General features: G+C 38.3%; 2 protein-coding genes across 3 annotated transcripts; one reads left to right on the top strand and one right to left on the bottom strand.

The window, feature by feature from the left end:
• Positions 1-157: 157 nt before the first annotated feature.
• tapbpl (TAP binding protein like) lies at positions 158-5931 on the top strand. The gene is made up of 9 exons (XM_084089380.1): positions 158-381; positions 1652-1864; positions 1955-2233; positions 3033-3233; positions 3313-3480; positions 4358-4461; positions 4562-4790; positions 4979-5053; positions 5664-5931. Exons 1-9 carry the CDS (start codon positions 345-347, stop codon positions 5669-5671), a joined length of 1314 nt encoding a protein of 437 aa, XP_083945506.1. The 5' UTR covers positions 158-344; the 3' UTR covers positions 5672-5931.
• Positions 5932-9685: 3754 nt separating this feature from the next.
• On the bottom strand, positions 9686-16023 carry vamp1b (vesicle associated membrane protein 1b; the record flags this gene model as incomplete). 2 transcript variants are annotated; one of them, XM_084089382.1, is made up of 5 exons in its annotated part: positions 9686-10273; positions 11089-11140; positions 14155-14313; positions 14493-14628; positions 15539-16023. In XM_084089382.1, coding segments are annotated over 5 exons (366 nt in total). In that variant the 3' UTR covers positions 9686-10256. The 2 variants fall into 2 exon arrangements, with proteins under 2 accessions (XP_083945508.1, XP_083945507.1); XM_084089381.1 differs by lacking the exon at positions 15539-16023 and having other exon boundaries at positions 14493-14636.
• Positions 16024-16686: the final 663 nt, after the last annotated feature.

Below are 16686 nucleotides of genomic sequence, written 5' to 3'. Positions count from 1 at the left end.
CTTTTGTACTTGTATATTCTTGCATTTGTGCAAGCCTATGCCATATATATTATATGGGGCTATATGTAATAGCCTATCTGTGATATCTTATAATTTACATTGTGACTAAACTAAACGGAAAAGTTCACTCTTATTTTGAACCTACCCATGATGAGGAAGAGCCAAAAGTGAAAGTAGTATATCACCTATTGAATGCATCGGGGTTCGGGTTTCGAGGTTAGCCTAGCAGACTTCATGTCTTTGAATGAAATGCGTTTTTGCTCACTTAATGTAAATATATACATATGATAAGCGACATCTAGCAAAATTATTAGTTATAGGCTATTGGCGGGAGCTGCTCTGTGATGTTAACACTCCTCGTCTTCCTTTCGTTGGTGTATGGTGAGTTTTCGACATTTACTCGTAGGCCTATTGCTATATTCAGCCGAGCTGCTTCCATAGATTGTATATTAAATAATGAAATATAAACGTAATATTTTACGACGTTAAATAATATATTAATGGATTTCTCTTTCGGTTTTATTTTCAATAGTCTGATTTTGGAAGATTTGGTTCCCCCTGCTGTTGAAGTGAATGCACTGTCCTAACTAATGTTAAAGGGATAGTTCACCCAAAAATGAAAATGCTGTCATCATTTACTCTTCCTCAAGTTGTTCCAAACCTGTATGACTTTCTTTCTTCTGCTGAACACAAAAGAAGATATTTTGAAGAAAGTCGGTAACCAAACGACTGATGGACCCCATTGACTTCCATAGTAGGAAAAAAAAATACTATGGAAGTCAATGGGGACCAGCAACTGTTTAATTACCAACCTTCTTTAAAATATCTTCTTTTGTGTTCAGCAGAAGAAAGAAAGTCATACAGGTTTGGAACAACTTGAGGAAGAGTAAATGATGACAGCATTTTCATTTTGAAAATGAAAAATAGCCCATGATTTAAGTTAGCCCTCAAGTCATCCTAGGTGGATATGAAATTCTTCTTTCAGACGAACACAATCAGAGCTATATTAAAACATGTCCTGGCTCTTCCAAGCTTTATAATGGCAGTGAATTGCTGTTTCTGTTTTGAATAGTGCATCTATCCATCATAAAAGTGCTCCACACTGCTCCGGGAGGTTAATAAAGGCCTTCTGAAGCTTGTGTAAGAAAAATATTCATATTTAACACGTTACAAAGTAAAATTCTAGCTTCCGGCCAAACGGCCATTTGCAGTCTACTTACGCCTAAAGCGCAACTTATGACATTAGAAGTAGCGTAGTGCGTCATGGCGTAGTGTAAATATCAACAGTACGTCGCATTACTCGCATAAGTTGCGCTTTACACTTAAGTTGAATCTGTATGTTCATTTGGCCGGAAGCTAGTTATTTTACTTTATAAAGTTTTAAATATGAATATTTTTCTTACACAAACTCATCGCTTCGCTTCAGAAGGCCTTTATTAACCCCCCGGAGCAGTGTGGAGCACTTTTATGATGGATAGATGCACTTTTATGGACTTCAAAACAGAATTTTACATTCACTGCCATTATAAAGCTTGGAAGAGCCAGGACATTTTTTACTAAAACTCTGATTGTATTTGTGTGAAAGAAGAATTTTTGGGTGAACTGTCCCTTTAATACCGCTACTGTGCTAACTACTGTTCTGTCGTCTCAGGGCTGGAGGGAGCTGATGTGGTTCTGTCCTGCTCGCTGATCGAAGAGGGGGGAGGGATGGGAGGCATGATGGGCGGGTCGATGTTCAAGCGCACTCCCTCCACGCTGGTGTTCAGGGATCTGGTTGGGAATGCTGATCTGTCACCAGAGCTTGTGACCCCATATAACCCCCCCAAGACCCCTAATGCCGACGATCTGATCTTTGAGTTGATGTGTAAGTGCAGTGAACCTAAAGTCAGCAAGTGAATATGTCTAAATTAAAAACATATAGAATATCTTTCTGTATTGTTTCTCACCCCCACAGTACCATCCATTCAGATTCCTAATGCAGACTTGCTTCTTCACGCTGATTGTAATGAACAGGAAGTGGTTTGTGAGATCAGCCGTTACGTTCCTCGTGATGCTGATTTGGATTCCCTGCCTGCTCATTTCATTGGCTCAGTTCAGCTGGATGGAGGCGGGATCAGCCTCACGCTGGTCCTGCAGACCCTTCACAGTGAGACCACACAATCCCACACGCAACCACTTGTGCAGAGTACACTGAACCTGACTCTCAGCCCAGCAGGAACGTTGCTGACAGAGGGTAATGTTGAAATATGTTATTTTTATTGGTCTATGTTCATATATACAAAGGCTGCATCCAAAATCGCATACTTCCCTACTATATAGTAGGTGAAAAACAGTATGTGACAAAAGAAGTATGTCCGAATTCACAGTACTCATAAAAGAGTAGGCAAAAAGTACCCAGATGACCTACATCTTCCGGTGAGATTCTGAAGTGTGCATACGATGGACACTTTACTATCTCATGAGGCCACGGGAGAATTTGTGACTGGCAGTGAAGCGACATAACTGACGCTGGTAGGTCACATGATAATGACAGCACGGCAGATGTAGTACGTCCGTGTTACATTCATACTAACTACACACACTCATGCTATATAGAACATACATTTTTAGCGGCATTTGATAATAAGTATTCAAGGGAGTATGTGATTTCGGATGCAGCCACAGTCTCGCGTATAGCTATATGCTGCTATATAGTCAAATATGTTGAATATGAGATGGGAGTTCTCTCACAAAGTTTTGCGTTGCATGTGTAATACAAATGAGAATGATAGTTGTTTCTAATTGGCCTAGATTGCCAAACCTTGCCTATAACACACAAAACAAACACTACACTCATAATAAAAGATCACAAATTTATAATGAACTTTATATTCAATGATTTATTTATTTTTTAATAGATGAAACTTTCATGAAACCATTTGTGAGTGGTTTGTGAAAGGTGTCATTACACATTTCAGCTTTATTCTTTGTAATGACATTTTTAACATCTCTCTCTCTCTCTCTCTCTCTCTTCTTAATATCTCTCCACCCAGTTGTGTTTGTGGTGTTCTCACGTGTCCCGTCCATAGTGGCTCCAATAGGGGGTGATGTGATGTTAGACTGTGGCTTTAGACAGAAGGACTCCATCCCAGGGCAGGAAGTGGCACTTGAGTGGCGCATACAACATAGAGGAAATGGCCGTAAAATTCTTGATATGAAAGCGAGGGAGGAGGAGACGGACACGGCACCAGAACGTAAGTGAGAAGCATTCAGATATTTAAAGGAAATGACATGTTTGTATGCTAAATATCACCATACTATTGTACACTACAGTATTTGTGGACCGGGAAGGCACAAGCGCTGATGCAGATCTTCTGGTGAGGGACGGGAATGCGTCTCTGACTATGCAGGGGTTAAAGGTCAAAGATGAGGGCACATACATCTGCACTGTCGGCTCTGGGGAGTTTCAGACTCAACAGATCGTGCAGCTGCACATTACACGTGAGTCTTTCATAGAATGATCAAAATATCCCAGATGTTTCCTGACATTCTAGAAAGGTGTTTCTTGTGCTGTGCAGAGAATTGCAAATTGATCTGACTTTATTTCCCAGAATTGCAACTAGCCCTATATCTCGCAGTTCAGACTTTATACTGTTACTCGCAATTATGAATTTATATTTCACAAATCTGAGAAAAAAAGTCAGATCTGCGAGACATGCAATTCTGTCTTTTTTTCTTGCAATTGCAAGTTAATATCTCTTAGAATTGTGAGATATAAAGTCACAATTCCGAGTTATAATGTCAGAATTGCGGGAGATACACAGAATTGTGATCTGAAAATAATCTGAACTGTGAGATAAAATTGTTTATTTAATTTAATTTTATATTTTTTATTCCATGGCGGAAACAAGCTTCCATAGCCGTGGGCATGGAAATAAACTCTTAAAGGGATAGTTCACCCATTAAGGAAAATTATTAACATCCTAAATACACAATTCATATTTTAAAATATGCTTTCTTTCATTCTTTGTTTAGATTATCATATTTTTTAAGCACAATACTTCCTATTTTTATAATGTAATATTTCATTGTTTAATATTGAAAAAGAGTAAAAAATGCAATCTGTACATGAAATGGAAATGAAAAGTATCAACAAATAAATGCATGATAGGCATGATAAAACTTTTAATGTGAGCTGCCTTCATATAACAAAAAGAAAAACTGAAATCTGTTTGTATAAAAATCCAATCATTGGATTTACAGTAAGTGCTCAAAGTTGAAGAAACCCGTAAAATTGTTCACATCCATAAATCCTACATTTTATGTGAATGTAATTAGTCAAAGATACCATGCCATATCACACTCCATCTTTGCCCAGAACCTCCTCACGTCACACTGTCTGAGGAGAAACTGATATTTCAGGATTCGACACCTCAGAAACTGAGCTGTCATTGTCAGCGTTACTACCCTCTGGATGTGCAGGTCAGCTCACTTTCACACCAGCCACAGTGCAAACCCACATTCTGATCGTGTGCAGTTGCCTCGTTTAGTTCAGTGTCCTGACAGCCCTGTGCTCCTGTAGGTGGAGTGGTTATCCCAAGCACCCTCTGCAGAAGAGCCCGTCTCTTTTACAAAAGAATCCTCTCTCTCCAGCCATCGCCAGCACAGTGACGGGACATACTCCCTCTCCTCTTACCTCACCCTACGGCCCGACGAGCACCCACCGGGGACGGTGGTCACCTGTAGGGTCTCTCACTCCGCCCTAGAAACACCGAGTGATGTCAGTCTGACTGCGGACAGAACTGAGCCAAGTAAGAGATTTTAAAAATGTAAACCTATTGTAGGAGAGTCCAAAATAAAATTAGGAACCTTTGAAATAGCATAACAGGGGCACTTTAATATGCAACATAGTGATTAATGCAAATCTAGTCATGTCTTAATTTAAATATTCATGAAATCTGTCGCATATAAAAGCTGTGGAACTTTTTGAATTTAACAGGAAAAACCTTCTGGACAGTTGTCTTAATGTTGGCGATTTCAGTGCTGTTTTTGTATCAAGCATTCAGAGGTGCAGGTGAGTTTCGTTTTTTTTTAACACATCAACATTTAACTATGTATATATAATTTAACTATATATACTACCGTTCAAAAGTTTGGGATCAATAAGATAAAAAAAGAAAAAAAGAAATTAACATTTTTATTCAGCAAGGATGCATTAAACCATGACAGTAAATGGTGAAATGTAAAATACTCTTTTACATTATTGTTACAAAAAAATCTATAAATTTTGTTCTTTTTAACTTTTTTTTTTCATCAAAGAAAAAATGTTTCCACCAAAATATGCACCAGCACAACTGTTTTCAACATTGATAATAATAATAAATGTTTCTTGAGCATCAAATCATCATATTAGATTGATTTCTGAAGGATCATGTGACTCTGAAGACTGGAGTAATGATGGTAAAAATTCAGAGGAATAAATAAAAAATTTAAATAAAATACATTTATTTTAAATTGTAATAATATGTCAAAATGACTGTATTTTTGCTAAAAAAGAAATGCATCCTTGGTGTGCATAACATAAGATACTTTGAGAAACACGAAAACAAATCTTTTGAACGGTACTGTATACCACAAAATAGTGAGGGGACTTAAATGTTAAATGTATTATTATGTCTTTTAAGAGAACTGAGGACCCGTCGTCTTGAAATCTTGGAAGGAGCCGTTTTAGTTTTTTACTTGATCCATCTTTCCCCATCTGTCTTCCAGTGTTTTTATTTTCATTCAGTCATAGTACATTTGTTTAATAGAAGTTAAATGTCAAAAAAGGTTTCCTGCGTAACTTATTCAATAAATGTAAAATGAATTCCATTGTTTATCTTCTGATCTACTGGATGTTGTTTATTTGTTGTACATTTTCCTTGTGTTTGATAAATAAAAACAGAAACAGATCAGGTTTTGTTGATGGTTTTACTGGCATCATCTACACACACATCAGGGACACACAAGCATGCTGTTATGCCATTACAGTCTAATCCTGGCATCAGGGCTGATGGCATTACCCCTCTGTTATGGTATATGTTTTCATTCATTCATATTTATACATATATTTCTCTTGTAAGATCAGTTGAGACAAATTATTATTATAAGACATGTCTACAGTCTCCAACAGAACAAAATATAAAAGTCTGTGCTGACGAAGGAATGTGAACCAACAGCTGTATTTTGCATGGCAGTATAGATTATAATTTATGCTCTTTTTGCATTGATTATCTGTTATTTTCTGTACATTTCAGTACATTTTGGCAGGGTTGTAGCATTCACAACTTGTTCCCCGGTGAGGCTTTTCCACAGTACAGGAAAATGAGGCTTATTTTGTACAGGCAGTTAATAGTAATAACATATTTAACATATAAACATATTACTAGTAAAAGAGTCTAACAGTGGGATTATTCTGCCATGCAAGTCAATAGACAACAAATGAACTTCTAACACCTTAAGTTTTCTATGTGCACATGTTCTCATTTTTCCCATTTAACACAGTTATAGAATTGTTTACTGTTTGTTTTCATTAACTTGTGCACCTCCAGTAGCCTAGAAATCTAGATGCACCCTAGCGGCAGCAAACTGTATTTTGCAGCCAGGGCAGTCTAGCAACTCTCCACAACATTATGACTTTCGAGCTGCAAAAACCTAAATTGGGTCAGGCCAATCACGTCGCTTATAGAGTAGGCGGGGCGGGCTTAACATATGACGACAGAGTTGCGACGGTTACCTGACTGCGACTTGAAAACAAAGAATGACGGCTGCTGGAGAACAGTCTTTCGAATCGGCTTTGGCCGCGACTCTGGAGGACTTGGAGTTAAGTTTTTCTTTGAGAAAAGAGCAAAGAACGGCACTTAAGTCATTCTTAAAAAAAGGAAGATGTGTTCGTCGTTTTGCCGGCCAGATATGGCCAGATAACGTTAGCTCCACTGTTGGGAAAACGCTCTGGTTGGTTGAAGCGCTGTCCTATTGCGTGCAGAGGGAATTTGAAAGACAGCCGTTTATCCCGCCCCTCGGATTGAGCCGTGTCTATGGTGAGTTGCCAGACCTAACATCTTGATGTAGGTCTGGCTTGCCAGGCTACACCTCCAGGTAAACACACAGAAAAAAAAGTACAAAAGCTGTCACTGGGGCGGTACCCTTTTTGTAACGGTGGTTAGTTACAAATCAAAGCAGCCAAAAGCCCGTGAAAAAGCTACATCGGATAAAGCAGCCACCACACACACACTCCATAGTTTTAAAGGGGGCCTATTATGTAAAATTCACTTTTACATGGTGTTTGAACATAAATGTGTCGGCAGTGTGTCTATAATGATAAAAATACACCCACTCCTCTTTTTTTAATCCCCATAAATCATAAGCAGTGTCTCAGAACAAGCCGTTTGCAGATTCTAGCTTTTGTGATGTCACAAATGATTAAGCCCTGCCCACGACTGCTGATGGACTCCGCCCTATTAACATAAACCCCGCCCTGTATGAGCTGTACACTCTCCGCCGTGTTTATCTCCTCGCCAGAGCATTTAACAGCAGCATTCAACTAAGAAATCTATTCTTATTAAAGCTGCTAAAGCAGTGAGTGGTTTTCTGTTTTTCTTTTGTTGTTTGATTCATATTAACAACAATATATGACTTATGACAACAACATATATGACTTGTATTACATCTTGTAATAAGGAGCATAATAGGTCTCCTTTAAAGTTACGTATAAACAAATAAAAGCCTAACACGACGTGTGTTTTGAATTTCTCTCTGATAAATTCATTTACCATTAGAATGTGGCGATAAATGCCAGTATGAATATTGAAATGATGTAATAGAAGAATAATGTACAAGTGTATGACTAACAGTTACATATGGCAAGTATTTTATTTTCCTGAAATAATTTGTATTCTTCATATTACTTTTATGACTGGGTATTTAAAAATGTAATTAATAGGTTTGATCTAAATGAAAACTTGTAAAGTAAGATCTGGTGTTCGAGCCTTCTGACACGCAAAGCGAATTGTGCACGTGATTGGACTGAAAGTGAGGCTTCGTTTGTCATCGTTTACGTGACTCAGTGAAACCATTAGCAAAGTAGATAAAGTTTTTGCCAAGTCACGCCCCGATACGGGGCTTCACTGGAGATTGTGCTCAGGAAATTGTGCTGTGTGATATGTTCCTCAAAGATTCAGTTTCATAATTGAAAAAAAAAAAAAAATCAGTGTCATACGTAACATCACTACTTATATGTACTATTTTACCGCCAGAGTGACCGCTTTTGTAGCTTTTTTTCTGAGTGTAAAAAAACAGCTATCTCATTGCATTCTCATAAATTATCTGTCTAGTTGTGTGTTTTTTATTTTAATTTTAAATCTGTATCTAAAAGGTGCAGTAAGCAATTCCTGAGAAACACTGTTGAAAGTGGATCGGACCGAGCACCACAACACACTTGTAGCCAATCAGCAGTAGGGGGCGTATCCACTCATGATGGGGGAGGAGAGAGAGAGAGAGAGAGAGAGAGAGAGAGAGAGAGAGAGTGTGAGAGAGAGAGAGAGAGAGAGTGTGTGAGAGAGAGAGAGAGAGAGAGAGAGAGAGAGAGATGGCTGAGAGACATTACAAAAGAGAAAAGGTCAGATGATTACCAGTGGAAAAAGAAGGGTTATGATCAGGGTTTGCTTTACGACCCGCGTTGATATTAGAAAAGCTTTCCAGAGCCGAGACCAAAGTGGGAAGATCTGAAACCGGACACAGAGGTTGAGTTGTTTCTGCTCAATACGTAACATTGGTTTTGCTATGTTTCACAGAACCAAGATATGGTGTTGTTGAAATGTTAGCTACAACAACAAACTCTTGCTTGTATATACTCTTGTGTACTGTCTGTTCATTTTTTGTTCTTCCTTGTCTTTCATTCATCATTTTAGCTTTATTTTGCTTCGCTTTAGCTATGATAAAGAGACATCCACTCTTTGCTTTGCGTGTTCGTGCATTTTGGGGGCGAAGCAATGAAGAGAAGTGTGTGTTTATTTGGGTTGATTTCAAATATCAACAGTGTTTTTCTCAGAATTGCTTACTGCACCTTTAAGTACACATAGACATTTAGAATAAAAGTCAAAGGATGACAGCTCATGAATCGTCTCTAAGTAGCAGGGTTATGGCAACAGCAGTAGTGATAATAGGATGGGGGCGTATCTGAAGGGACAGATTATGCCAGTATCAATTTATAAAATTTCTCCGAAAGGTCAGATGAGAAAGCTTTGGCATTACAGGGACAGAAACAATGTTTACCTGACTTTACTATCATCTATTCCCCCACCAACACACACACACACATGCATACAGACTCTCTTTGTCTCTCTCTCTCTCTCTCTCTCTCTCTCTCTCTCTCTCTCTCTCTCTCTCTCTCTCTCTCTCTCTCTCTCTCTCTCTCTCTCTCACACATACACTACCGTTCAAAGGTCTGTTGAAAATGTTTCTGCTCACCAAAGCTGCATGCATTTGATCAAAAATACAATAAAAACAGTATTAATGTTTAATATTATTACAATTTAAAAGAACTGTTTTCTATTTTAATATATTTTAAAATGTAATGCATTCCTGTGATGGCAAAGCTGAATTTTCAGCATCATTACTGCAGTCTACAGTGTCACATTTCTTCTTTCTTATTTTTTCACGATTTTTTGACGAATAGAAAAGTTCAAAAGAACAGCATTTATTTGTCTTTGCTGTCACTTTTGATCAATTTTATGCTTCCTTGCTAAATAAAAGACTTAATTTCTTTCAAAAAATAAAAAATCTCACAGACCCCAAACTTTTGAACGGTAGTGTGCTCCTCCCATGAGCACTGCATCTCATTTTTCATCCTCCTACCTTGTCTTCACAAATGTCACCACATTTTTTTCCTTCCTGGCTTCTCCTACTTATTCTTAATCTGTTTTTTTCTTCTGCTTTCTCTCTTTGCTCTTTCTGTGCATTCATGTATGAATGTCTGCAGAAGGTTTGAATAATGCAGGAGATTCCAAGAGGGAGGGAAAAGGAGAGAGGTAGACAGAAACTGAAAGATATAGAGAGCATGTGATGTGTGTTCGGATACAGGAGAAAGGAGAGCAGACATCTACACACTACAGTCACACCAGTGCAAAATGTCTAAATGGAGAGACCTTAGGATTGAAGAAAGAAGTATTTGGGAAATAGGTGGAGCTCATGATTGTGTTTTCTTCGTTCATTTTCTTGTTTGTTGCAGGTGGATCGGCTCAAGAGAAGAAATACACTAGATAAGGAAAGATAAAAAGGGAGAGTGTGAAAAAAAGGTGCTCGATTTTGCATTGCAAAATGTGTCTCTTGTCGGGTTCAGTAGCCATACATACGGTACACTCTAAAAAATGCTGGGTTGTTGGGTCAAATATGGACAAACCCAGCCGTTGGGTTAATTTTTTTAATTACATTTTTTTTTGAGTGTACCATGAAGCACAACTGCTCAATGAATAATTCACCGTAATGATGAATTATTGAGCTGATGCTGAGTTGGTCCAGTCTGAGCTCTAAACACAGTAAAGAGTGTATACAGTACAGTCAATACAGTACACTTGCGCAGGCGGTTGGTCTGAGAACCAGCACTGATGCCTCTAATAAAGCTAAGCATCACTTAAAGAAGCCTGAGCATCCCAGAATGCTCTGCGTGCCCACGACAGGTAAGCATGTAAGTGTCCACATTCAAAACTACCTTCCTTTGCTAAAGAGAAAATTATGTGTAAATAATGATATTAGATCATGAATAAATAGTAAATAAATTCTTGAATACGATAAAAGTAATGAAATAAAAATTTTAAAACAATAAATCTTCAAAGCTCAAAGCTTTAAAATTTTCATATAAATACAGAAATATAATCAGAAATCCCAAAATAAATGGTAATAACAGGTAATTGTGCTATTATAATACAATATAATATATAATTGCCTTTGTAACAATTAAAACTAACAGACGTTCTAGTGTAATAAGATAATAGGAGATAATGGCAAAGTTGTCTGATCATAATGTGTAAAAGCAGATGCTTCAATTAACCCATTAAATGATTCGAAACTCACAGAAAATGATTCCAACGAAGAGGACTCCAATGACACCCATAATAATCATCATCTGAGGGAGAAAAATCAGGCTAAAAATGGTTACAATTACACAATTCATCACTGACTCTGCATTACAAGAAGGAAGACAGCAACACAAACACAATCACAAACATCCTGGTTATCAAGACTCTTCAGATCAAGAATCTGACAACAAATGCTTACAAATTCTTAAGTTTAAGTGTATGTAAAATATATTTTTAGGTGCCTGCTCGAGCAACTCAAGGATTATGGGATTTGTTCATTTTATCATCTGCCTAGCGTTGTCAAAAGTACCGACTTCAGTACCAAGAAATTTAAAAAAAGTGACGATACCAGTATTTCCTAGCCTAGGTGCCAGCCCGAACCCCGTCCACAACATTTTTTGGTTGGGAAGTTCGATCTGGACTCGATCCGTTGAGGAGTAATTATGCTCGGCTCCCAGAAGGCCGAGCCAATCAAATTGCCAGGGCGGGCTTTAATCGATGATGGGCAGATAATCTGCGGTTACGTAATCACCCACGTCATCAACGAGCGCCTGGGTTGAATTGGTTTTCAACAAAGATGACTGCAGCTGGAGAATTGAGATGTTTATATTCCGCTATCGCGTCTGTTATAAAAGAAATCAACAGCGCATTTATTTTAAAAGACGAACAGAGAACCGCAATCAAGGCATTTGTCACTTACTGCGTTGCTCTGATTGGTTGTAGGTCTATCCAATTGAGTGCAGAGGTTTTTTTTTCCTGGTTCGGTTAAGACACGCCTCATAATCAAAGCCCAATGGAGCAGTATCAGACTCACATTCTGCCTAGAATATGAGTATGACGAAGTCAGGCTAAGTATTTCCCTCTAGCATTTTGAGAACTGTTGAAAGGATTCTTAAACACCTGATTGGCCATTGTGTTCAAGCGCTCAACATATATGTCTGTGATTGGCTACAATGATCAACGCTTCAAAAACATGTTGTCTTCACCGAGCGCTTACATGGTTAGTACATGGACATCCCTTTCAGACAGCTTCCTCTTGCATCGACAGTTACTCCTGTTGGATGGGGTTCATTCTGCGTGGTAGTACGCCGCAGGGGCGTGGCCACAAAAATGAGTTTTGCCACCCCAAAGTTGCCCAGTGTCTCAGCTCGCATATTTATGCAATGCACAAACAATTTAAGGATTTGGTTTATGGAGGTGCGTAACTTAGTCAACATCCCCATCGGCTCATAATAAAAGCTTATCTTACCTCGATTGGGTCACTTAAAAGCACATATCTAATACGAAATATAATTTGCAATTGTTTGTTTTATGTCTGATGTTAATTAATTCAGATAAAGACGCATTTTTGTCCCTGCAGTACTATGCAGTTTAAAAGATCAGCATGAATCCACAGACTGGAGCACAGACTGGAGCACAGACTGGAGCGCAGGCAGTATAACCGGAGTGTCGAAAGAAGAACGCACTTATCTTGTCTTTTATTATCAAATCACTGGTGGTGCTTCTGAAATTAGTGAGGGTGCTCTAGTAAAGTGCAGTAATGTGTAAGCAACCACAACAACAATAACAATGTACAGTGAGATATTTACAAGGTTTACAAGTTATTACTTTTACAAATAATTGCACAAACTTGCTATAGCCTAGAACGTGCGCAAAATGCACTCCCTTTGTAATCAGCAGAGCAGTCATTCATCTCAGTTCATCGCAATCTCACAAGTAATCATATAAAGTAAATATGATTGAAGTAATCATATTATAATCAATGAAGCTATCTAAACTGCACAATGAATCTCTTATTTACATCGTGTCCGCACTTTTTTATAATGAGTGGATACGCGAACATGCAAAACTCGCCGCTGAACAAAAAAAATCTGGCGATTTGAGCGATGAGTTGATTCTGATTAACTTTAACACCTCTGATTGGCCACTGCGTTCAAAAGATCAACTGACATCTGTGATTGTCTACAGTGTTCAACGCTAAAAAAACATGTTGTAAACAGAAACCATTGACGCTTTCCTGAGCACAAATTCACACTGGAGCGTTTGCCAAATCTGTTTCGCCAATATGATATATTATTACAGTTTCAACTTAAACTCTTCAACTCTTGCTTTCCGTAGAACCGGGCCTGCTTGTCCAGAGACGAGTAAGTGAGAATCTCACATACCAAAGCAATCCTTTCTTTTGAGTTGTGCATTCTGGCAGGTGTAATGGTATCGAATAAATTGTTATTCAAATCACAGGGATTTCAGGAGACAAAACTTGCCTTCATGCGGAGAAACGGCCAAATCAACAAAATATGTTGAAGATCTTCGTTGTTGAAACTTACTTTTTTTTATAATTTAATTTTTAAAGGTTGACAATTTAGTTGTGACGTCTCTGAGATTAATGTCACCTCAATAAAATAGTTCCCCCTCGGTTGAAATTGCGAGGCCCCCTAGAATCATCACCAGCATTTGCCCCGCTAGCGACGGCCCTGCATGTAAGGGGTTCAGGATCTGCAGACCATTTTGAATAAGTTTTAATTCGTTCAAATCCCTAAGTGGGAGTATATGAGCAAAAATAGTAATGCATCAATTACAAAAACATATACATGATCATATACATATACATATACATCCTACTCATAAAGTAGTAGACAGTACACAAGACGGACGATGTCCAAAGTTTCTCTGCGTCAATCGGTAATTAGCAAAACCCCGAAGCTCCAGTTTACACATATTAACTAATTAACACTAGCATCTGTTCTGAGCAAAATCGCTGAGCACAGCATGAGCACTGACCTATTTACTTCCGCATGTTATTTCATAGAGCTCTGAGTACAGTAGAATTATCTATGTAGATAATTCAATTTAAATGTTTTCATTTTCATTTAAGTTGTAGTAATTTTATGTATTATTTTATATTTTATGTAGTAATTTTTGATATTGTGATATTGTTTCCTATACAGCTTTATTTAAAACATTTATTTTAGTACATTTTATATTAGTACTTCAACTATAAGTTTTTCATCTAATATTTATATTTTATTTCAGCTTTATTAATATAATCAGAATGTCCCACCTTGCAGTTCTTCCACCAGTATTTGTTCTTGAGTTTGGCAGCACAGCTTTCGAACTGTGAAGCCCCGGCCTGCAGAGCATCTGCCCTGTCGTCTAGCTCAGACAGCTTCTGGTCTCTCTCCAGAACCTTATCCACATTCACACGCATGATATCCACCACCTGCAAGACCACAAACACACAGAAGACATGAGGCAAGAAACATCAGCACTGAACACTTGTGTTGCAAAAGCATTGGTTCATAAGGAAAGAAAGAAAAGTATACAGAAAGTCTGCAAATCTGCACATCTTGCCCATCCATAACTAATCCTTATATCTCTTGTCCATAAACACTCACTCACCTCCTCCACTTGTGCTTGTGTCTGCTGTAGTCTGCGGTTGCTGGTGGTGTTTGGAGGGGGAGGAGGAGGACCGGCTCCTCCAGGGCCACCTGGGGCTCCAGGAGCACCTGCTGGGTTGGCATCATCTGCAGAAGACCTGAACATCCAAAGGCAATCATGACACATAAAAACTGCTGACTGAATTTGCTTAACCCTTGCAAAAAAATAACCATTTGTATAACCACAGTTTTAATGCAAATACCATGGTTAAACTATGGTTAGTTAAGCAAAACCATAGTTAATTTATGGTTACCATGGTTTAACTACAATAACCATGTTTTTTTTTTTTTGGTTTTATTTGTTGTAAGACCATGGTTAATTTTCATAATATTTCTGATTTGATGTTCCAGTTATGTCGAACACAGGGTATTAATTAGTACATTAATTGCTTTATTATTTTAAGGTCTAAATTTCTGGTCGGCCGATGGGTTTTTCAATGTCTAGTACCAAGGCTGATTATGTACTGTACACGTGTAGGCTATAACGATAAAGGTTCAATCTTTATTATCCATTGAATCCTAGTTATCAGTCTTTATAACAGGGAGGTCTAGTTTATATACTGGCCTACCAAAAAATGTAAGGCCTGGTTTCACAGACAGGGCTTAGATTAAGCCAGGATTAGGTCTTAGTTCAATTAGCCTAGGACATTTAAGTAGCTTTTATAAACGAAAAAACATAACTGGTGTGCATCTTGAGACAAAACAATGGCACTGACACATTTTAAGATAGATCAATGGAAGTTGAGTTCAGTTAAAACATGCATTTTAGTCTGGGACTAGGATTGACCCTTATCTGTGAAAATATAAACATGTACAGTTTAGTGTTAGGCAATCCATGCCTGAGATCCGTGACTCCAGCGTTTCCAACAAATCGATAAAAAAATGTAAGTCACTCACACTCATGGGGAATTAAGCTTGAAAACTGTTTACAAAGTTACATATACGTAACGTTAGGTCTATACTTGTAGCAAAAAAAATTGGTAGAATATAGTCTGCGAAAATACTTACATTCTCTTTCAGAGTACCTCGCCGAAGGGAAAATAGTCAAAAGGTGATACAATTCAAATTAAAACAGCGAAGAAGCGGTAGAAATGCTTAAATTAGGAAGGAGAGACTGATGTGCGGTTTTGAAGCGGCTTGCTGCTGATGCAGGATCCCCGCGCGAGTCATCAGTGCGATTGGCGCATTATCGAGGCACGCGCTGGATAGTTAAAGCGGTCGCGTGCTCGGACGCACGAGCGCATAAATAAACGTTCAGTTGCGCCTTGAGGGAACTCCAGTAAAGGATTTCTCTCTTTTCAGTTTTCTCTCCAAAAAGTTACAAATTTCAGCGTGAATTAGAGAAACACAATGGTTAATTATACCATACAGAATGCAGTGCGGGCTAATTTTGAGTGCTCTCGCTGGTTTGTAGGTTAGTGCAGTAAATGTGCGCGCGCTGCGCTCCTGCACTGCGTCGCTACTGTATCTGAACTCATGAGGATGATGATGATGATGATGCGCTGCGTGTTTTTACTGCCTCCATCCCCTCTCTCTCTCTCTCTCTGTACTGCGGTACTTCAGTGAGTTCAGAGTGCTGAGTCGGCTTGTTCTTTCTAAGGGGATTTTTTCTCTCTCTCTGATAATTGGTTTCTCCACATCCCCCACATGCTATACTTCTCAAGTCCTGCATATAGGCGAGTATGAGTCTCACAGTCCTGGTTTCACAGACAGGGCTAAGATTGAGCCAGGATTAGGCCTTAATTCAATTAGGACATTTAAGTAGCTTTTATAAACACGCATTAAAATTAAAATAAAAAACCTTTCCTGATGTGCATCTTGAGACATACAATGGCACTGACATATTTTAAGATATCTCAGTGCAAGTTGCTTTCAGTTAAAACAGCTTAAACATGCATTTTAGTCTGGGACTAGCTTAAACCTCATCTGTGAAACCGGGGGATAGTCTATCAAACATCAGGCCAATATTCTGACGTCATTCCTGCATCCATGCACTTAATCCAGTCTGGGTTTTATGAGGCGGTTAACTAATTATTTAATAATGCTGGATAACATATTATATAGCATAATGATCACTTTGGTAGATGAAATGCAGACTCAAAATGTTGGTCAGTCTCTATTTGGCCATGTTTTAGTCAACAAAGTGTTCAGTTGTG

This window comes from Abramis brama (assembly GCF_963993115.1).
Source record: "Abramis brama genome assembly, chromosome: 17".
NCBI classification, from domain to species: domain Eukaryota; kingdom Metazoa; phylum Chordata; class Actinopteri; order Cypriniformes; family Leuciscidae; genus Abramis; species Abramis brama.
This window is presented reverse-complemented; position numbering and strand designations above follow the sequence as displayed.